The sequence below is a fragment of the Rosa rugosa genome, chromosome 3, assembly GCF_958449725.1.
Source record: "Rosa rugosa chromosome 3, drRosRugo1.1, whole genome shotgun sequence".
Taxonomy (NCBI): domain Eukaryota; kingdom Viridiplantae; phylum Streptophyta; class Magnoliopsida; order Rosales; family Rosaceae; genus Rosa; species Rosa rugosa.
This window is the reverse complement of record NC_084822.1, coordinates 34,466,037-34,488,038: the sequence shown is the minus strand read 5'-3', so window position 1 is coordinate 34,488,038 and position 22,002 is coordinate 34,466,037. Positions and strand designations below refer to the sequence as shown.

Below are 22,002 nucleotides of genomic sequence, written 5' to 3'. Positions count from 1 at the left end.
TTCTTAAATATTTCTCACTTAGAATTAATTGTTGTTATTAACTGCATTTTAGGCACAAGGCAGAAAACATAAATTTTGAAGGACAGTGTTTCCAATTTCATAAAATTGCTTTCTTTGTCAAAATTTTACTATCTTCGCACTTTACTTTTTTTGTTCCAATTTCAAATGAATATATAAAAATAGACAAATTTCAGTTTATCACGCTGTACTTTACTGTCAATATCATGTTTGACCCATGTTTTATTGCAGGGATCACTATTATTCCCTCTCTCTGAGAAGCTCCAACAAAACTGGAGTACCCTAGATCTAGGTTTTGAGAAGTTCTACTTGTCCGGTGGTGATCTGGATTGGTGAGGGTCTACCTCGCCGCCGATGGCTTGCTGCCGGACGGGAGTTTGAATGCTACTTTGATGGGGAAAATGTATTGAACACAGGCTTCCAACAACAATCACTTAACAGACACCAGAAATAAGGAGTAGCAAACTCGTAAAGAAGGGCAAATCCATGCCGCAAATAAATTGATATTATTCATAAACTATAAGATATCTGACAACGATTACAATACCCATATTTTTAGGGTTCACACTGCTTGGATAATAAGTAGATTTAAACTAAATTGGAAAGATAATTAAAAGTGATAATCCTAAATTATATGCAAAAAAGATGCCCTAAAAATGTCTAGACAATAATTATCAACGATTACAAATCTATATTAAATGATAAATGATGCATTTGATATTGCCACATATGCTCCTGCATCATACTTGCTCGGGGAGGTCTAGAGAGAGGCTTTGAAATCAAGGTTTGGACGAGTGGTGGTGGTGAGTTCTAGATGAAATCTCCAGATGTGGTTGCATTGTGCAAGGATGGCAGCCTTCGGCGTTGGCTTTGCAGATTTGGGTGGTGGCGAGGTTCTGTCGGGATGAGCGGCGGCGTGGTTTTGAGGAGCTGTGCAGCGGTGAAGACCGAGATGATCCGGACAGCGGCTTTGGATTCTGGAGAGGTGCGGTGGTGCGTCGTATACTGAGTCGGGCCGGTGCAGCTTGGATGAGGCAGTGGGTCGGCGAGGCACGATATGGAGGACTGGTGGTGGCGGGCGGTGCTGCACGAGCAGACGCATGAGGATGATGACGTGTTGGGCCTTGCTCCAAATCCTGCTAGGCCTTAGGTGTCACGCCCCGAATTTTGAATAATCAATTCAAATCCGAAACATGAATAATAACAAATTACAACTAACATCCTGAATTTTTTTCTCACAAACAACCACACTTCACAACTCTCAAATTTACAATAACCCAAATCCTCAAGTTATTTATTACAGCACACTCCCACCAAATCAAATTGTAATGCTCAAATGAGCTTAACTCGCCTCACTAATACAATTGCTGTAAAACTATAACCATTGCTCTAACTGCACGATCACCGTCCTGGTTCTCCTGTCCTGTAGGATTACCCGCTACACAATTTGAATAGTGTACCGGGAGTTGCAACAACACAAAACCCGGTAAGCTTTTTACAGCCAGTATGAGTAAACAAGAAAGAACTGTTGATTTATTAAATTACAATTCAAGTAAAATTCAACAGTATTACGTCTGCAAAGAGACATCAAACCACTCATGGAAAACCACAAGGAATACATTTTCACAATCCTCAAATCACAATACACCACACTGGTCCTGCAAACACCCAACCCACATAACACCACTCTGGTCCATCCCAATAACACGTTAGAGCTCTAACTGCCTCGTTACCTCTGACACCTTGGCCTAGGGTCAAGCAACGGCAAAAATACTTCGGTTAACACTATAACCGTCGCGCTTTGGACATCCCCATCCTCAGCACCATATACTTCGGTTAATAATAAACCGTCGCACTTTGGACATCCCCGTCCTCGGTACACAACTTCGGTTAATAATAAACCGTCGCACTTTGGACATCCCCGTCCTCAGTACACAACTTCGGTTAATAATAAACCGTCGCACTTTGGACATCCCCGTCCTCAGTACACAAACACTCCGGTTATCCATAACCGTCAAACTTCGGACACCTCGTCCTCAGAATCCTACATTCTCCAACTCTATACATACTCCAATGTAAATCATGAATATTAACAAGAACTCATCAATCATGATCATCACATATAAATATGATAAGTCAAATTTCAAACCATAATAAATAAATCATCACAATTCCACACTCTTCAATGTCACACCATTCCACATATAATCACGTAAATATATATATATATATATATATATATACGTAATCACCCACTCAGGAATGACCACTAATACCAACTATAGTTCACACAAGAAAATCATGAAATTCATTTTGTATAATTAAATCATTTTACTTACCTATGGACCGTAGTTGATCAAGTCCATATGATTTAAAACAAATATTTATTCCATAAATATTTTCACACAATTACTACAGAAAATAAAGTAATTAAAGGTACTCGGTTCGTAATATGAACCACGTGAGGTTTACTCACCTCTAAATTCCCGCTGCGTCTTCTTAACAGCTCAAAATACAATTTCACGAATCGTCCGCCAAATCAAACCGTCGATCACCTAATCAAACATGACCTTAACTTAGCCAATAACTCAAAAACATAATCAAACGACAATCCAACGGTCGGATTGAAATTACATGATGATCCAACGGTCGGATCCTCACGGATCGCCTTCCTAATCACTGTTTTGCATTTATACGAAGATCCAACGGTCGGATCTTCGCCCATGACCACACAAAGCCACTGGGACAGTCATAAGATCATCATATCAAAACTACAAGTCCATCTGACGGTCCTAACTTCACAGATCACAAATCTAACGATCGAAATCGATCTAAACTTAAAAATTCATAACTTAATCATACGATATCCAAAAATTGCGTATAATATATCGAAATGATCGTATTGAAATATAGAATCTGAAAATGTACAGAAACCATATTTTTGATCCCCGGAGGTGGCCGGAAAGGGACGCCGGAGTTAGTGGCAGAGCCGCCGCCGACCACCACCAATGGTGTCGGGGCCGGGCTGCTCTTCTTCCTCTCATCATGCTTGACAACTTTCATAACTAGCACGAAGTCTGAAAATGACCCGAAGGGGTCGAAAATTACCTTGAACAGTATGAAGGTGGCCGGAATTTTCCAGAAACCGGCAAGAAACTGCAGAAAACGGCGAGCTCCAATTCGACGTAAAAACGTCAATTTAAGGCTTCGATTCCTTCTGAAGAGTTGTTAAGAAACTCAAGAAGAACTCACTGGTTCAAGAATCACAGAAAAATATGGTCTGTAGCTCGAGATATACCGATCGAAAGCTTCGGTGGTCGAAAAAATTCCAGAATTTTGCAGAATCCGGCAAGGCTCGATTTCGACGTCAAAGCTTCAATTTCAGGCCTCGATGCCTTCTAGAGAGTTGTTAATAACATCAAGGGGAACCCACTGGAAAAAGAATCAATCAAAACGATGCACTACAGCTCGAGATATCTTGATCGATAGCTCCGGTCTCGTTCTTGGTTGGGTTTGACTTGCAGCCACTGCTACGGGCCACGCCGCCGTGTGAGGCTGCTTCTGGGAGTTTCAGGAAGTTGAGGCGAGCTTGTGGATGGATTTTGGTGAGGATTGGTGACCGGTAGCTTGAGATATCAAGCTTGTTTCCAAAACGAGCTCAAACCGGGCGGAGCTTCCCGCCGCCGCTGGTGGCCGTGTCACGGTGCAAGGCTGCCTCTGGAAGCTGCGCAAGGCTGAGACGAAGCAAAAGGAAGTGGTTCGACGCCGTTTGGTGGCCGGTGGAGGTAGAGAGAGACCGAAGAGCCTTTGCTCTGTTTTCGGTTTCGGTCGAGCGAGAGAGAGAAAGAAGAAAAAAAAAGAGAAAAAGAAAAAGAAGGAAGGAGACCCGGAGGAAAGGAAAAGGAAAAGGAAGAAAAAGAAATTTCTAAAAGAGAATCCGAGGAAAAGAGATTATAAAAAGAATCTCATATTTCCAAAATTCGTAACATAATCGTACGAACTCCAAAAATTTCGTTCGACATATGCACGCGATCATATCGACGAGCTCTACAACTTTTATGAAGGAAGTTTTTCCCAAATTCCGTACGTAGAAAAGTCGATTTTTCTTGAATCGCACAATTCGAGCTTTTGTTAAAACGAATATTTCGAAACTTCGATAATTCAAAAAGTTGAATTATTTCGGGTAATATTCGTGCAAAAGCACTTTAATCAATTCGCACAATTTCACGAGACGAAATGGAAAATTGCGGGTATTACAATCTACCCTCCTTAAAGAAATTTCGTCCCGAAATTTAATCGCGAGTCCATTTCTCCCGATTTAAAGTTTTCTGTAGTTTATACAGAATAAACTGTAGAAATTTTCGAAACTACTGCTCTACGTATAAAAATACGTCCGTATACTGAGTATATACAAGATTCCAAAAATAATGTAAGAGGTAAGTTTCGAACTCCTGACCTCAAACACGAAGGTCTTGCTCCCAACCACTGAAGCAAGAACTGCTTTCATTAATATATGCTCACTTGTTATATTTATTATGTCATAAGCGACATAAATAAAATATAAGTGGAGGCAAGTCTCGAACTCCAGACCCCCTAAACCAATGCTTCGCTCCCAACCACTGGAGCACAAGCTATGCTTAATATAATGTGTACAAACGTTAAACTTATTATGTCTTAAACGAACATAATAAAAATAAACGAGAGGCGAGGTTCGAACCTCAGACCTCTTGTACACGAACTTTACACTCAACCACTCGAGCACGGCTGCTCACGTTATTATCCGTACCAATCCTTTTATTTAAACCAACTGTTTCAACAATTCGGCCCAAAACATCCAAGACTGTTGCAGAAACCCAGCCCAACGTATCCAAAACTGTTACAGAAATCCGGCCCAACTCATCCAAAACTGTTTCAGAAACTCGGCCCATCATGTCCAAAACTGTTTCTGAAACTCGGCCCATCAGGCCTCCACCCACAGCTACAGTGATGCCTTGGTCCGAGACAGGCCCAAGTACGGCCCACTTGTGTCACGGCTTATCCCTTCCGTGATTTACGGCAGTCAAATCTGCTTTCGGCTACAGCTGTCTGCCACAGCGCCTCGAGATTCCCTCGGTCCCCTTACACGCTCTCCACGCGCCAACAACTTTTCCGGGTTTCAGGGCGACTTTAATCCAACGCGTAGAATGAATCACAGGAATCGTCCATCCAACGGTGGAGATCTGCTCACCTTGTTCTATAAATAGGTGCATCCTGGAGAAAAACTGTTCACACCAAAGAAAAGAAATTTTCCCCATCCATTCTCTCTCAAACTCTGCAGTCTTCCTCTCGAAACTCAAATCCTTTCTTCATCAATTTCAATCCTTCTCTTCTGATCTTCTCTCCCATTTGAAGATTCGATTTCATCTTTCCTCTGAGAATCTCAGATCTCCAATCACCAGTTCAACAACTCCAATCCTTCTAACAAAATCTCCCTCAAACACTAACCCATGTATTCCTCGATATTCACATCCTCTCACCTCATGACCCAAGAGCCACGAACTCTGCAACTAATGGAGCTCCAAACCCCGCAACAAATGGAACCACAACAACAGCAACCAACAGAGGAGGGAGGAAACACCCAAGCAGCTGGAAGTAGTGCCAACATGGATTTCTGGCGAAGCCGTACCAGATGGATTCCTACTCCAGAACAAATAAGAATCCTCAAGGATCTTTACTACGTCAAGGGATTTAAGTGCCCATCTACAGAGCACATTCACGAGATCTGCCTCCAGCTGAACCAGTATGGACATGTTGAGGGTAAGAACATTTACTTTTGGTTCCAGAACGTCAGGGCTCGAGAGAAGCAGATGAATAGGTGTAATCAGGCTGCTCCAGTGCCCATGGGAACTAGTTCTCTTGGTACTGGTGGATCCATCGATCTCAATTTTGGGTCCACTGGTTCTACTGGTGCTGGTGGATCCATCGACATCAATTTTGGGCCAGCTGGTGGATCCATCGACATCAATTTTGGGTCCACTAGTTCTACTGATGATGGTAGATCCATTGATCTCAACTTTGGTTCCACCTATTCTACTGGTAATGAAGGATTTCTTGATTTAAATTTTGTTTCATAATCTTCCTCACACTTCAACACTAATACCAGTACAACTCTTTTGGCACAACAGGAGGACAAACATCCCTACAACAACGAGGAGGAGATCACCAGGAGGTTCAAACTCTTCCTCTGTTCCCCGTGCACGGCGAGGACGTCTTTGGTAACCTGAAGACTACTTCCGAGGAAGGTAGCGCATTTGGTTACTATTCTGGTGGCTCAGGCGGTTACCACAGTGGCTCAAACGTTTCTCTTGAGCTCAGCCTCAACCCATCCGGAGCTGCTGACTAGGCTTAGTATAGAATAGTCCTCGTTTCCCTTTTTGTAATATAAAATCAATAAGATTGTGTGCATGTTTTCTTTTCTTTTTGTTTAACCAACAACAACACCAAGGATCGAACCTTGGTCACTCAATACTCTTTTCAAAACCATCGAGAACTCTGCTGCACACATCTTTCATAATGATGCAATAAAAACAATCACTCAAAACCTAGCAATCAATTAAGTCACACAGAGGTCAAGCTAGTATCCTCTGAGTCAAACCAAACACAATAATTTCGTCGCTAGAATTAGGGATTAATAAAGCTAAACACTTCCTGAGTTAGTTAGGAAAAACCCACATCTTTAGAGTTACACTTACAACTCTAAAAAAAAATCTCGATCATTCCATCTATCAATTGCTTCAACAAGCAATATGTACCATCTTAGCATCCACTAATCGATACTAGTACAACACTCAGTATCTCACCCACGAATCACTTCACTGCTCATTTGGTGGTAAGTCAACATCTAGTGGTCAAAATTCTGTGATTATAGCACTTCACACTAACCACGTCATAATCCATAATCTGTCCTCACAACAGTATCTGGCCTCATAAATTAGTTATACAACCCTAGCACTCCTAGAGTTGAAAACAACGTTATTACCTAAGCTCATACATCAACACAATGTCTCTTCACAGTCAATCCTATCACGAGGTCATATCAATCTTTCCATAAGTCAACCATACACAAAATCCATCATAGTAACAACGAATTATGCATTACTACTCAACAATAGTCAGTGAAGCAGCACTCCACAATAATTTCCAATACCATCCGCAGACCTCAAACCACACCCCGACATTTAGCTAATATATAGTAGCTATCCTAAACACCAAACAACTGAGCATGAATGAATGCTCCATTATAACACAATTCCATCACTAAGCAACCAATAACTGCTAAGTATTCTTCAACTCAAAACATCTGCATATCCAACTAATGGAAAGTATCACAACTACTAGTCAAATACTCGTAACGACTTTAGATACAAGCATTGGTCAAACACCATGACCCCAACAACCAACGACTACAATGCACATAAGGATACTGTTTTTTTGTGGAAACCATCCTCAATAACTCCACCAGAGTTTAATCCAAAGGTTCCCATTCCTCAAAGGTTATAACTCAAAGAAGCTACACAAACTCCACCACTTCACTTACAAAGTCAACCTATGCCATGATCACTTAACATATTACCCTTATTAAAGGTAACATAAGTATCTCCCAAATTACATCACTACACTCGTACACCAATATAGTCTTGAGAATTCTGTCTCATAATCTCTCACACTCCTATCATCTTGAGTTGGTGAGATCAATTCTCTTTTCAACTATTCCTAGGGTCTCAATCTCTTTCACCATTTCAACCCAAGAATAACATCCATCACATCAACTACAGGTAGACTAGGCAACTCAACCTCTAATGCCTCCACCTCATCCTCAACTGTCTCCATAGAAAGATCCTGTCCCTACATCAGACTCGACCTCTACCTCACCGACTCATCAGAGTTAAATCCAGAGGTTCCTATTCCTCGAAGATCACAACTCGCGGAAACTAAACTTATTCTAATACGAGCTTAGTAGACAACTCTACCGTCCTACGGACTTACACGTTGTCTAGACCCCATACTAAGACATACCCAATGATTATACCAGTACCGAAGAGTATATGATGGGGATCCGCTGCAGACGGGCCATCACTCGGGAGGTACTGATTATCACCAAATATGTACCTTACGCTCTGATACCAAACTGTCACGCCCCGAATTTTGAATAATCAATTCAAATCCGAAACATGAATAATAACAAATTACAACTAACATCCTGAATTTTTTTCTCACAAACAACCACACTTCACAACTCTCAAATTTACAATAACCCAAATCCTCAAGTTATTTATTACAGCACACTCCCACCAAATCAAATTGTAATGCTCAAATGAGCTTAACTCGCCTCACTAATACAATTGCTGTAAAACTATAACCATTGCTCTAACTGCACGATCACCGTCCTGGTTCTCCTGTCCTGTAGGATTACCCGCTACACAATTTGAATAGTGTACCGGGAGTTGCAACAACACAAAACCCGGTAAGCTTTTTACAGCCAGTATGAGTAAACAAGAAAGAACTGTTGATTTATTAAATTACAATTCAAGTAAAATTCAACAGTATTACGTCTGCAAAGAGACATCAAACCACTCATGGAAAACCACAAGGAATACATTTTCACAATCCTCAAATCACAATACACCACACTGGTCCTGCAAACACCCAACCCACATAACACCACTCTGGTCCATCCCAATAACACGTTAGAGCTCTAACTGCCTCGTTACCTCTGACACCTTGGCCTAGGGTCAAGCAACGGCAAAAATACTTCGGTTAACACTATAACCGTCGCGCTTTGGACATCCCCATCCTCAGCACCATATACTTCGGTTAATAATAAACCGTCGCACTTTGGACATCCCCGTCCTCGGTACACAACTTCGGTTAATAATAAACCGTCGCACTTTGGACATCCCCGTCCTCAGTACACAACTTCGGTTAATAATAAACCGTCGCACTTTGGACATCCCCGTCCTCAGTACACAAACACTCCGGTTATCCATAACCGTCAAACTTCGGACACCTCGTCCTCAGAATCCTACATTCTCCAACTCTATACATACTCCAATGTAAATCATGAATATTAACAAGAACTCATCAATCATGATCATCACATATAAATATGATAAGTCAAATTTCAAACCATAATAAATAAATCATCACAATTCCACACTCTTCAATGTCACACCATTCCACATATAATCACGTAAATATATATATATATATATATACGTAATCACCCACTCAGGAATGACCACTAATACCAACTATAGTTCACACAAGAAAATCATGAAATTCATTTTGTATAATTAAATCATTTTACTTACCTATGGACCGTAGTTGATCAAGTCCATATGATTTAAAACAAATATTTATTCCATAAATATTTTCACACAATTACTACAGAAAATAAAGTAATTAAAGGTACTCGGTTCGTAATATGAACCACGTGAGGTTTACTCACCTCTAAATTCCCGCTGCGTCTTCTTAACAGCTCAAAATACAATTTCACGAATCGTCCGCCAAATCAAACCGTCGATCACCTAATCAAACATGACCTTAACTTAGCCAATAACTCAAAAACATAATCAAACGACAATCCAACGGTCGGATTGAAATTACATGATGATCCAACGGTCGGATCCTCACGGATCGCCTTCCTAATCACTGTTTTGCATTTATACGAAGATCCAACGGTCGGATCTTCGCCCATGACCACACAAAGCCACTGGGACAGTCATAAGATCATCATATCAAAACTACAAGTCCATCTGACGGTCCTAACTTCACAGATCACAAATCTAACGATCGAAATCGATCTAAACTTAAAAATTCATAACTTAATCATACGATATCCAAAAATTGCGTATAATATATCGAAATGATCGTATTGAAATATAGAATCTGAAAATGTACAGAAACCATATTTTTGATCCCCGGAGGTGGCCGGAAAGGGACGCCGGAGTTAGTGGCAGAGCCGCCGCCGACCACCACCAATGGTGTCGGGGCCGGGCTGCTCTTCTTCCTCTCATCATGCTTGACAACTTTCATAACTAGCACGAAGTCTGAAAATGACCCGAAGGGGTCGAAAATTACCTTGAACAGTATGAAGGTGGCCGGAATTTTCCAGAAACCGGCAAGAAACTGCAGAAAACGGCGAGCTCCAATTCGACGTAAAAACGTCAATTTAAGGCTTCGATTCCTTCTAAAGAGTTGTTAAGAAACTCAAGAAGAACTCACTGGTTCAAGAATCACAGAAAAATATGGTCTGTAGCTCGAGATATACCGATCGAAAGCTTCGGTGGTCGAAAAAATTCCAGAATTTTGCAGAATCCGGCAAGGCTCGATTTCGACGTCAAAGCTTCAATTTCAGGCCTCGATGCCTTCTAGAGAGTTGTTAATAACATCAAGGGGAACCCACTGGAAAAAGAATCAATCAAAACGATGCACTACAGCTCGAGATATCTTGATCGATAGCTCCGGTCTCGTTCTTGGTTGGGTTTGACTTGCAGCCACTGCTACGGGCCACGCCGCCGTGTGAGGCTGCTTCTGGGAGTTTCAGGAAGTTGAGGCGAGCTTGTGGATGGATTTTGGTGAGGATTGGTGACCGGTAGCTAGAGATATCAAGCTTGTTTCCAAAACGAGCTCAAACCGGGCGGAGCTTCCCGCCGCCGCTGGTGGCCGTGTCACGGTGCAAGGCTGCCTCTGGAAGCTGCGCAAGGCTGAGACGAAGCAAAAGGAAGTGGTTCGACGCCGTTTGGTGGCCGGTGGAGGTAGAGAGAGACCGAAAAGCCTTTGCTCTGTTTTCGGTTTCGGTCGAGCGAGAGAGAGAAAGAAGAAAAAAAAAGAGAAAAAGAAAAAGAAGGAAGGAGACCCGGAGGAAAGGAAAAGGAAAAGGAAGAAAAAGAAATTTCTAAAAGAGAATCCGAGGAAAAGAGATTATAAAAAGAATCTCATATTTCCAAAATTCGTAACATAATCGTACGAACTCCAAAAATTTCGTTCGACATATGCACGCGATCATATCGACGAGCTCTACAACTTTTATGAAGGAAGTTTTTCCCAAATTCCGTACGTAGAAAAGTCGATTTTTCTTGAATCGCACAATTCGAGCTTTTGTTAAAACGAATATTTCGAAACTTCGATAATTCAAAAAGTTGAATTATTTCGGGTAATATTCGTGCAAAAGCACTTTAATCAATTCGCACAATTTCACGAGACGAAATGGAAAATTGCGGGTATTACATTAGGGTTTTGGGCCTCTAGCTCCTCTTTGAGCTACCCCATTGGGCCTTTAATTTGGACTAGGGCTAGGGCTTTGCCTTGGCCCAACCCTATGTTTTTAGTTTTCTTGTCAAATTACAATAAATTTCCTTATATTCGGAACCTAGATCTCTAGCGCCTCCGGAGTAGTACTAATGGAGGATCCCCGCTACCTCTACGTACTTGATTGTATAATGAGTAAGTCTATTTCTGTGTATCACTGTGGGTACTGCCACTATATTCTTGTCTGTCTATGTCCTTAAATGACAGCGGAATGGTATGTTATTACCTATTATTGCTTGAGATAAATGGCATATTCTTGCTTGAGATAAATGATATTATCGCCCCTCGGGCTAATTCAAAAAAAAATATCATGTTATTCCCTCTCCTTTCAATTTCATCAGCAACACCTTTGTATTTGCAATTTAAATCAATTGTGTCCAATGAGCCATCCATATCAGCTGTCAAGTGAAGATCTGGCACTGACCAACTGATCAAGTGGGCCCACTTAAAGGGCTAAATTCAACACTACGCTTAATTTTCTTTCCAAAACTCTTAAGCAGCAAAAAAAAAAAAAAAAAAATTCATTGAATGACCTCAAATTTTGAGATTTTCATGGATCTCATTTTATTTGATGGAATATCAATATTTAAGTGATATCTAAAATATCTGAAAAACTAGTTTTTAAATACTAATATTCGATACCTCAATCAAATTTCCATAAATATGAGTATAGAAATTTCCATTGACCGAAATTTCGAACGCCTATAGTTATGCTTATACAGGACTCTCCCACATCGAAAAGGGAAGAAAGCTCGAGTCTTCCGACGCCTAACGACAAAAGGCAAATCCGCAACACAAAAAGTTTTTGGAAATAAGGGATCGAATATTTTTTTTCTTGGTCTCTACCCACCAATCCGCCATCCTGGGAAAGGTTGAAACGAAATCAGCCATTCTCATTGGACCTTGTATTGGGTAGAATCCTCTACAGCTTAGTTGTGGAATTTTACGGTGAGGAAGAAGCAAAACATTGAATTGTGCTCTTGTGCATATTAGGTGTTTGATAAAAGTCCTCTGAGACTTGCGATCCAAGGAAGCCTCTTCCCATTTATGTAGACAAGATGGCAAACAGCAAATACGAGTACGTCAAGTCCTACGAGTTTGAAGACGAGGTTTTCCTGCCCAACTTGATCGTCGTTCGCATCGGCGGCCGTGATTTTCGAACGTTTTCTGAAGTGCATGAGTTTGAGAAACCAAATGATGAGGTAGCACTCAACTTGATGAATTCATGTGCAGTTTCAGTGTCGGAGGAGTTTCCGGACATAGTGTTCTCGTATGGGTTCAGTGACGAGTTCAGCTTTGTCTTCAAGAAGACGTCCAAGTTCCACCAGAGGCGTGCCAGCAAAGTAGAGTCCATTGTTGTATCCTTCTTCACCTCGGCGTATGTCTCGAAATGGAGGGAATTCTTCCCTGGTAAGGAGCTGAGATACCCTCCTTCGTTTCACTCACGGGTTATAGCCTGCGCTACGATTGAGGTTCTTCAATCGTATCTTCTGTGGAGACAGAGTAATTGTCATACAAGCAACCTGCACAGTACTTGCCTATGGGAGCTTGTAAAAGATGGGAAGACGGAAAGCGAAGCACTGGAGTTACTGAAGGGAGCCAGTAAAGAAGAGAAAAACAGCCTTCTTTTTGAAAAGTTTGACATCAACTATCAAAAATTGGATGCTATATTCCGTCAAGGATCCTGCATTTTGAAAACTGAGGTGATGGAAGTTGTGAAGCACGATGAGAATGGTTCTCCTGTGGAGAGGCTTAGGAAAAAGTTAAGAATACTTCATTCGAAGAATATAGCTGGGCGAAGTTTTTGGAACGAGCATGCGAGTCTTAGGAATGAGCTCGGTATATTTACAAGGGACATTGGAAAAGTTGAACCCGATTATCTCAGGTCCTTCCAGTTTGGGAACAAATTGATGCCATCAACATGGATTGTTATTAGAATCGATGGTTGCCACTTTCACAGGTTTACTGAAGTTCATGAGTTTGTGAAGCCGAACGATGAGCAAGCTCTCAACCTTATGAATTCATGTGCCGTTGCTGTGGTGAAAGAATTTCCAGACATTATTTTCTCCTATGGCGTGAGCGATGAATACAGCTTTGTTTTCAAGAAGAATTCTCAGTTCTGTCAAAGGCAAGCAAGTGAGATGGTATCTGTCATCGTGTCATTCTTCACTTCCTCATATGTGACGAAGTGGAGTGCTTTCTTCCCTCAGAAAGAGTTGAAGTGCCCTCCTTATTTTGATGGGCGTGCTGTATGCTATCCGTCATCTGATATTCTTCGAGATTATCTGGCATGGAGGCAAGTTGACTGCCATATCAACAATCAATACAATACTTGTTTTTGGGAGCTTGTTATGTCTGGAAAAGGCAAAAGTGAAGCTCAGAATTTTCTTAAGGGTACTCAAGCAGGCGACAAAGATAGACTGCTTAAGCAATTTGGTATTGACTACAACAAGTTACAAGTTATGTTTCGCCAAGGTTCATCCATTTTCTGGGATAAGGGAGATGTTATAACGATGAACAAGAATGAGGCGTCTGTTGAAAAGTCTGGGGGAAAAGTTGTTGTAGAACATTGTAATATTATTGAGCCAAGTTTTTGGCACGCACACCCAACCATTCTGCATGAATGATGCTGTGAAGCACTAGGTAAAAACACTTGCTACCAGAATATATCACTGGAAATTCTATTCAAGTAATGCATTTTTAGATTTATGATTAGATTGATGAGTTCTAGAAAATCAGGAAGAAAAGCTTCCTATTTGATTTGCACTTTTACGTTGGCAATTTGCCAACAATTCTGTAGGAAAGGCTTCCTCTTTTATATTTGATGTGAAAATTTTCTGCAATAATTTAAAATTTTCGTGTTCATGATTCGTTCTTTAAGAATTTGAAGCTATATTAAATTAAGTGCAAGGCCCGATGAGCAAATGGGTTACGATAAACAGCTTATAAGGCTTGTTAAATGCCTAAACCTGTACTGGAGTTACAAATCCAATCAGACCAAACAAAAAGAGTTACAAATCCAAGACAAAAGAAGAGCAAAATTCCAAAAAACAGCCAATATGTAATTGCCAAAGGCAGTGGTAGAAACACAGCATTAAACTGCCAAAAGCATGTGAACCTGGCCATCAAGCTTTTTAATCACTTCAATTTCTTCGCACCCTTGAGAGTTTTATCCAATCGTGTGAAAACAGGAGAACATCTGTGATGATTGATGAGTGAAACCAAAACATATGTGTTTGCAGATAGGAACATGATGCCGGCCACCCACAGCTGAAGAAAGACATTCCGTCCCTTGAACTCATGCATATAACCCCACCACAACCAATGAAGTTGACCACCTACCCACAATGCTATGCAAGATAAGCCTTTCCATTTAAGCTTCATATTGCTCCAAGCAAGTGACAGGGGCAAGAGGCAGAAAAACCAGACAAAGTATTGTGCAGTCATTACCTGTCAACAATGGGGTAAAAGTATTAGTTTCCCTTGGTGATGAAATACTTTATTATAGACCAATCCCATATGTTGAAGACTACAAATTTTAAGAGAATTTTCACTGATTATAATCACTGAGAAAGTAAGAATCCAAAATCAACAATTCCACGTAAGACAGCCCAATTACAATTTTGCATAATATATGTAAAACTTCATTAACTTGAGCTAGCAATTTATAAACAAAAATGAGTAACAGAGAAAAGTGATAACGGGAAAAACCTTGTTGAATGCCACAAATGCCACTGTCTGCACAAAGCAGCAGAACGGAAGGTCTTGTGCGAAACTCAGAATGAGAACAAGCTGAACTATCAACTGAGGCAAAAATGAGATGAGCTTCTCCAGTACCGAGATTTTATGCTCATATTGAAGGTAGATGTGATAAAAATAAATGGAAAAATTGTGCCTTGGATCAGTTCGAGTAAGATGATATAGCAGTGACTCGTGCAGGAAATCCCACCCATATAGATGATAGAAAAGACCAGTGAAAAGGAAGAATATGGCCCCAGATATGAGAGAAAAAAGTATCCTGTCTCGTGTAAATGCACTTTTCACAATTAACCATGGCCGAAGCAGATAGGCAAGTCTCGATTTAAAGCTGCTTTGAGGTGATTCTTGTCGATGATCCCAGCGTTGAAGGCTAGGTTTCTGACCAGGTCGAAACACATGAGGATCAAGAATCAGAAGAATAGGGAGTGCATAGATAATGGGGTAGACTCGGAAGTGGACAACAAGTCCATACCAAAATGCCGCTTGTAACACACGTCCTGTTACGAAGAAACAAACCATAGAGTTAGACACATATGGGTGATAGGCACAGGAACCATTTCTAAGAAAGAAAGAAAAGTATTTAGAGAGGAATTCTACTTGGTTTTCACTGCAGAGATTGTACCCACTAAATGCAAAAGAATTTTCATTTTGAATAGGAAGGACATGGGCATATTGTTATCATAATTTTATTTCTTAAAAGAAAAATTCAAAGACAGTTAATGGTTATGTATGTCTAGCATCTCCATCTCAAAAGAGAACAACCTCAGATATGGTGTAGATGTCATCAAAACATTAGATTAATTACAGAAAGCAACAATTGAAGTGTAGAGTCTACGCTAGTAAGCTACATTATAGAACAGATAACTCACTGGACAGAATAAAACATAACAGAATCTAAAACAATCTCATAGGCATTCACTCTTTTGTAACTTTCTGCTAAGGTGCATACAAGTAACCGATAATCTCATTTTCATACAACGCATTTGTTCATTACGATCATAACAGTAATGCCGAAAACAGAAGGAGAAATGATACAAAGAAAGAAACTTACACCGTTCATGAGACATATAATGACCCAAAGAATCAAAGCACAAACAATGGGCTCACAGTTTCCACGAGTCCCAATCGTAAACGTAAACGGATTAAACAGCCAAGCCATCACAGAAATCATAGACAAATTCTCCGGCACCCCACGAAGCTTCAATATGGTCCGTATGAACAAACCCACAAGCAAATCTACACAAATTCAAATAACCCAAAAACCACGTCAACTCAAATTCCGGCAAAAAAAAGCAGAACCCACATTAAAACTAAGCAAAAAAAAAAAAAAAAAATTACTGTACCTGCAGCTGAGAAGATGAATTTACCCCAAGAGCGATGAAGAATCGAATTGGGTAGGAGCAAAAACGCGAGCAGAGGAGAGTACCTGTACGTGGATCTCTCAAATGGGGATTTACCAGAAGCCACTAGTGAAGCTGCGTCGGAGAACACCACGTAATCGATGTCAGTGTACCTCACCTCCATGTGGGTATCCTGCCACTCCCCGTACACGATCAGAACCACCCTCAACATCGCCGACACCACCAGCAGCGTACGGAACTGTACGGTCGCCATCATCAGGGAAGCTCAGATCGGAAGTGACAGACAGAGTGAGGGTTCTAAAAGTTTCTTTCAAACGGGGTTCATTGTAAATAAATGTGCCTCAACGAGGGTATTCTCGACATAACAGTAAAAAAGGAAACGGACCAATCAAAATCGTTGGACCACAGTATGAAATAGGTGCTCGATCTACCCAATCACGTTTCTCTAATCTCCTTTATCTGCTTCAGTGCTTTCTTCTACTGTCAGAGCTTTCAGAAATCTGTAATGGCGTTCTCAGTGGTTTCGACTCCGGCGCATTTCCACCTACCGAAAAAGCTTACTTTCCGAATTCGGTGCTGCGCGGCTTCATCGGTTTCGACCCGATCAAAGTCGACCCGGTTCGATTTGAAAACCTACTGGACGACGCTGATCGCCGATATCAACAACAAGCTTAACGAGGCGGTTCCGGTTCGGTATCCTGAGCTGATCTACGAGTCCATGCGCTACTCCGTTCTCGCTGACGGCGCCAAGAGGGCTTCTCCGGTCATGTGCGTCGCCGCCTGTGAGCTCTTCGGCGGTGACCGCCTCGCCGCCTTCCCCACCGCCTGTGCTCTCGAAATGGTAAGGATCGGTTTTCTATTTTTAGAAAGTAATTAGATTGAACTTAGTGATTGGAAATTTCTTGCTTAGAATTATATTTGGGTGCTTTGAAATTGTTGTTTGGGCTAGAAAGGAACTGAATTGAACGATGTTATTATGCTTAAAACCCTGTTTGGCTATTTGGGTTGTGCTTATGGGGTGCATTCTTTGCCTAGTTTCAAAATGGGCTGTGGATTTTGTTCTTGGAATTTTGTGATTGGAAGGTGTTTGATGATTTGTCTGAATGAAATTGATAGGTACATGCAGCTTCACTCATACACGATGATCTCCCTTGCATGGATGACGACCCGTCTCGTCGCGGGCAGCCTTCTAACCACACAGTCTACGGCGAAGACATGGCAATTCTTGCTGGTGATGCTCTGTTTCCTTTAGGATTTCAGCACATTGTGTCAAACACGCCGTCAGATCTTGTGCCAGAGGCTCGACTTCTGCGTGTGATAGCGGAGATTGCCAGAACTGTTGGGTCCACCGGCATGGCGGCGGGTCAGTTCCTTGACCTGGAAGGAGGGCCTAATGCGGTTGAATTCGTGCAGGAGAAGAAGTTTGGGGAAATGGGTGAGTGTTCTGCTGTCTGCGGAGGACTGCTAGCTGGTGCCGAAGATGAGGAGGTAGACAGACTGAGGAGGTACGGGAGAGCTGTTGGGGTTTTGTACCAAGTGGTTGATGATATTCTTGAAGAGAAGAAGAATGGTAAGGATGAGAATGAGAAGAAGGAGAAGAAAGGGAAGAGCTATGTGAAAGTTTATGGGGTTGAAAAGGCTATGGAGGTAGCAGAGAAGCTTAGATCCCAAGCTAAGCAGGAGTTAAATGGTTTTGAGAAGTATGGTGATGGTGCGGTGCCACTTCATAGCTTTGTGGATTATGCAGTTGATAGAAGTTTTAGTCTTTAAACTACTCAAGTTGATGATATACACAGAACCATTTCCATTACCTTGATATGAAATTGATTCAGTGCTTTGTGTGTAACTTGTTTTCTACATTTTGTATTAAACTTGCATTAGCATTATTAATGTGGAGGACTTGTAACGTAGTGATAGAAAGCATTGATACGTAAAACTGTAAAACGGACTAATCAGACTCAAACTAGTTTCCCCTGAACCTGCCCAACATGAACACTTTCACTCGACTGACCCAAGCCATACATCTTCCTCCACTGTGATTTAGGCACGGAACCAGGGGTGGGCTGAGGTATGCTGCAGCACACCTCAACCATTTGGAGAAAAAAAAATGATTATATATATATATGCTGCAACAAGCCAACAACTCTCTTTTTTTCTCCCCTTTTCTCCTCGTCTGTTGTCCCCTCCTCTCCTCTTTTCTGTCTTTTCTCCCCTCTTATGTGACTCCCCTCCTCACCTTTTCTCCCATTTTCTCCTCCTTTCTGTCTTTTCTCCCCTTTTTCTCTTCTTTTTTGTCGTCCTCTCCTCACCTCTCTCTGCACATCAGCGTCGGTCTCTCACCTCTCTCTACCAAGTCACTCACTCCTCTCCTCAACACTCTGCTCTCATTCTCTCCACTTTATTAAGGTATGAATTGATGAAATTAGAATGTGATTTAGGTTAGAATTTGGGTATTTCTAGTTTTGTTGATGTAAGGGATCATTAATATTGTTGACTCATCTTCTAAGCATGTTTCTGAGTTAAAATCTATTCAAGAAGTTGAAGTTGTGGAACAAATTGCTGTTGGGGAACTTGAAACTAGAAAGTGAGCTAACCAGACATGCAATTTGCAAAGAGCTGGAGCTACTCAGTGGAGTTCAAGGTATTATTCTATCAAGAACTTGATGAAATTGTACAACTCAACTAGTTCAGTCTTGAAAAACATGATAGATAATGGACTCAATGGAAAAAATACGTGGAGAGGTTTGAGTGCTTCTAAAGCTTTTAGATCATTTGGCAAGTGTTATGCAATTGAGATATACCATCAAAACGAAGTAGAATCTGCTAAATTTTAAAGAATAATTTTTCTTGCCAGCATAAGGTAAATTTAGCGCACCTCAAATTTAATTCCTAGTTCCGTGCCTGAGTCTGTGAAGTCCACCTCCGTTGCTGAACCTGTCGAATAAAAACTAACGCCTTCATTTTGCATTCCTCACTCTGATTTTAAATATAAGACTTAATATGGATTTATAATTATTCATTAGGAATCACAACAATTAATGAGTTGTATTCTCTGCAGAACAAGCAACATTTTTTTTTTTTTTTTTTTTTTGAGAATAAAGAACCATTTATTGGATAGAATCATGGTACATCAGGATGACAACTAGTACAAGCAAAAAACTAGGCGACCAAGTCAGCCTCTACAATTTCAAGTAACCAGGTTGGGTAGTTTCCCGTCCAGGTACAAGTCTGCATGTTTTTCACTGCATATTTGGAGAGCTCATGTGCCACCGGCCTATTACAATCTCTCGGTGTATACGAACATTTCACAGAGGAGAAACGTCGCTTATTGACATTGAAGGGATTGTGTCTAAACCTGATGATAAGGCAATTACAGGCGCTTCACAGCAGGTGGATGTGCAAGTCAGAAAGTTGTACTGTATAAGTAGGGCTGCTGTTTTACCTATTGAAATTGAGAATGCTGCTCGAAGTGAAAAACCTAATGAGGATGGATAGAATACTCGCTTGAACAACCAAGTACTTGACTTGCGAACACCGGCCAACCGGGGGATTTTCCGAATCCAGAGTCAGGTAGAAACTATCTTCAGGCAGTTCTTGCTGTACGTCCGATGGGTTTATTGAAATCCATACGCCAAAACTGATCGATGGTTCAAGTGAAGGTGGGGGTTCGGTGTTTAAACTGGACTACGTGAAGGGGCAACCTGCCTGCCTTGCCCAGTCACCGCAGCTCCACAAGCAGATGTCCATCTGTGCTGACTTTGGTCGTGTTTTTGAGGTTGGTTCTGTTTTCAGAGCTGATCGAGAATTCTGATATGTAAATCAACTTATAACAGTATATGTGTATATGCATTCTTGTACTCGAACTTAAGAACACAAACATACCTGGAGCTGCAGCCATGGTGGAAGATGACAAAGTTGGTCTTCCTGATTTGATGCACTTGGTTACTTCTCCTCTGAGCTATCCTTGATGAGAATTCTCTAATGGGCAGAGCAATGTAATCTCAGATGCAGGTAATGATAGCTAGAGCAGGGACCAAGTGGTTCCTTATATAGGCCAACGAGTCTAGGTACCTTCCCATAAAGGTTTCCTATACCGATTAGCAATAGGAACAACATTCCTGATTCACGTACACAACCTAATGCAGTGAGGTATGATCAATTATGTATGTTGTTCCCTCAATAAACTGAGAATCCTAATTGAAATATCAATGACGAGTCCAATTGCTTGTTCTGCCTCAAGAGTAGCAAGTTGCTTGTTCTTTAAGTTGACATTGATAAGTCCAAATAATCTTACAGTCTCCCACTTGGACTATCAATGTTTAACACAGCAAGAATGCCACTTAAACCAGATATAGCAACCATGAAGTGCGCGCTGGACTAGCCATGGATTTCAACTTGTTCCTGAACTCAGTCAATCTGCAATTGACTTTAACAGACAATGAGAAAACAGATACTTAACTAAGTACCAGCACCTCAACATCATGTTGAAGCAATCACAGACCACAGGAGTTAAATTTGTGTACATGAAATTGTGCTTAAACAAATGAAAACATATATATTAGCACACATAAGGTCCTTATGCAGGATTCAAAATAGAATCGTTCAAAATTTGCTTACTAATATAAACCTGCAAGTTCATGTCCTATATTATCACGCATTAAGCTGCAACCAATAGTCTAAATCTTGAAAATTTTCAAGTCAATAATATATGCTGAAGGAATGATAAAAGAACTCAAGGAAAATAATAAACTTCTAGAAATAATTTTATTGCATCAAACAATTCTCAGCTTAATCAAAACATGCTTATAAAATGAAAGTTTTCAGCTCCCACTAAACTACTGAATCAAGGCTCTCCAAAATTCCCATGTTTTTGACATGTACCTGAAAAGATGCTACTGCAATGGCCTTTGTGAGCGGGTCTGCAAGTTGAGCAAGAGTACCGATCTTAATTATTTCTATCTCATGGTTTCTCACATTTTCTCTAACTGCATAATACTTCACATCTATATTTCTTGAAGCTGTTGACCTTCTGTTGTTCTTAGCAAAGAACACTGCAGCTGCATTATCGCAGTAGATTTTCAAAGGTCTCTCAACTGAATCCACTACCTTGATTTCATTCAAGAAATTTCTAAGCCATAAGGCTTGTCCAGTGGCATCATGAATGGCTACATATTCAGCCTGCATAGTTGAAGTAGCTGTTAGAGATTGCTTTACACTTCTCCATGAGACTGCACCACCTGCCAACATATAAATGTATCCTGAAGTAGATTTTAGATCATCAATGCAACCCTTATAGTCAGAATCTGTGTAACCAATTACTTCCAGTTCCTGATCTTCAACCCTTCTATATACTAGCATATAATTTTTAGTCTTTTGCAAATATCTAAGCACCTTTTTACCTGCAACCCAATGTTCATTCCCTGGATTGGACTGATATCTTGACAACACACCAACTGAAAATGCAATATCAGGCCTAGTACACACTTGAGCGTACATGAGACTCCCAACCAACCTT

General features: G+C 40.9%; 4 protein-coding genes and 2 long non-coding RNA genes across 6 annotated transcripts; 3 read left to right on the top strand and 3 right to left on the bottom strand.

Annotated features, from left to right (window-relative positions):
* Window positions 1-1,208: 1,208 nt before the first annotated feature.
* Window positions 1,209-3,912, bottom strand: LOC133741247 (uncharacterized). The gene is made up of 3 exons (XR_009861751.1): window positions 3,127-3,912; window positions 2,495-2,573; window positions 1,209-1,456 (listed from the first exon to the last, which is right to left on the bottom strand). It is a non-coding gene; the product is annotated as an uncharacterized LOC133741247 (long non-coding RNA).
* Window positions 3,913-5,327: 1,415 nt separating this feature from the next.
* Window positions 5,328-6,812, top strand: LOC133735592 (protein WUSCHEL-like). Its single transcript, XM_062162996.1, has 2 exons — window positions 5,328-6,093; window positions 6,183-6,812. The coding sequence occupies exons 1-2, from the start codon at window positions 5,505-5,507 to the stop codon at window positions 6,398-6,400; spliced, it is 807 nt and encodes a 268-aa protein (XP_062018980.1). The 5' UTR covers window positions 5,328-5,504; the 3' UTR covers window positions 6,401-6,812.
* A 1,256-nt stretch (window positions 6,813-8,068) lies between these two features.
* On the bottom strand, window positions 8,069-10,646 carry LOC133735219 (uncharacterized). The gene is made up of 3 exons (XR_009858845.1): window positions 10,138-10,646; window positions 9,506-9,584; window positions 8,069-8,473 (listed from the first exon to the last, which is right to left on the bottom strand). It is a non-coding gene; the product is annotated as an uncharacterized LOC133735219 (long non-coding RNA).
* A 1,384-nt stretch (window positions 10,647-12,030) lies between these two features.
* On the top strand, window positions 12,031-14,230 carry LOC133736622 (tRNA(His) guanylyltransferase 1-like). Its single transcript, XM_062164174.1, has one exon. The coding sequence runs from the start codon at window positions 12,426-12,428 to the stop codon at window positions 13,992-13,994; it is 1,569 nt and encodes a 522-aa protein (XP_062020158.1). The 5' UTR covers window positions 12,031-12,425; the 3' UTR covers window positions 13,995-14,230.
* A 54-nt stretch (window positions 14,231-14,284) lies between these two features.
* On the bottom strand, window positions 14,285-16,802 carry LOC133736623 (GPI mannosyltransferase 1). Its single transcript, XM_062164175.1, has 4 exons — window positions 16,470-16,802; window positions 16,180-16,362; window positions 15,079-15,623; window positions 14,285-14,817 (listed from the first exon to the last, which is right to left on the bottom strand). The coding sequence occupies exons 1-4, from the start codon at window positions 16,741-16,743 to the stop codon at window positions 14,506-14,508; spliced, it is 1,314 nt and encodes a 437-aa protein (XP_062020159.1). The 5' UTR covers window positions 16,744-16,802; the 3' UTR covers window positions 14,285-14,505.
* A 135-nt stretch (window positions 16,803-16,937) lies between these two features.
* LOC133736624 (heterodimeric geranylgeranyl pyrophosphate synthase small subunit, chloroplastic) lies at window positions 16,938-18,407 on the top strand. Its single transcript, XM_062164176.1, has 2 exons — window positions 16,938-17,328; window positions 17,604-18,407. The coding sequence occupies exons 1-2, from the start codon at window positions 16,993-16,995 to the stop codon at window positions 18,255-18,257; spliced, it is 990 nt and encodes a 329-aa protein (XP_062020160.1). The 5' UTR covers window positions 16,938-16,992; the 3' UTR covers window positions 18,258-18,407.
* Window positions 18,408-22,002: the final 3,595 nt, after the last annotated feature.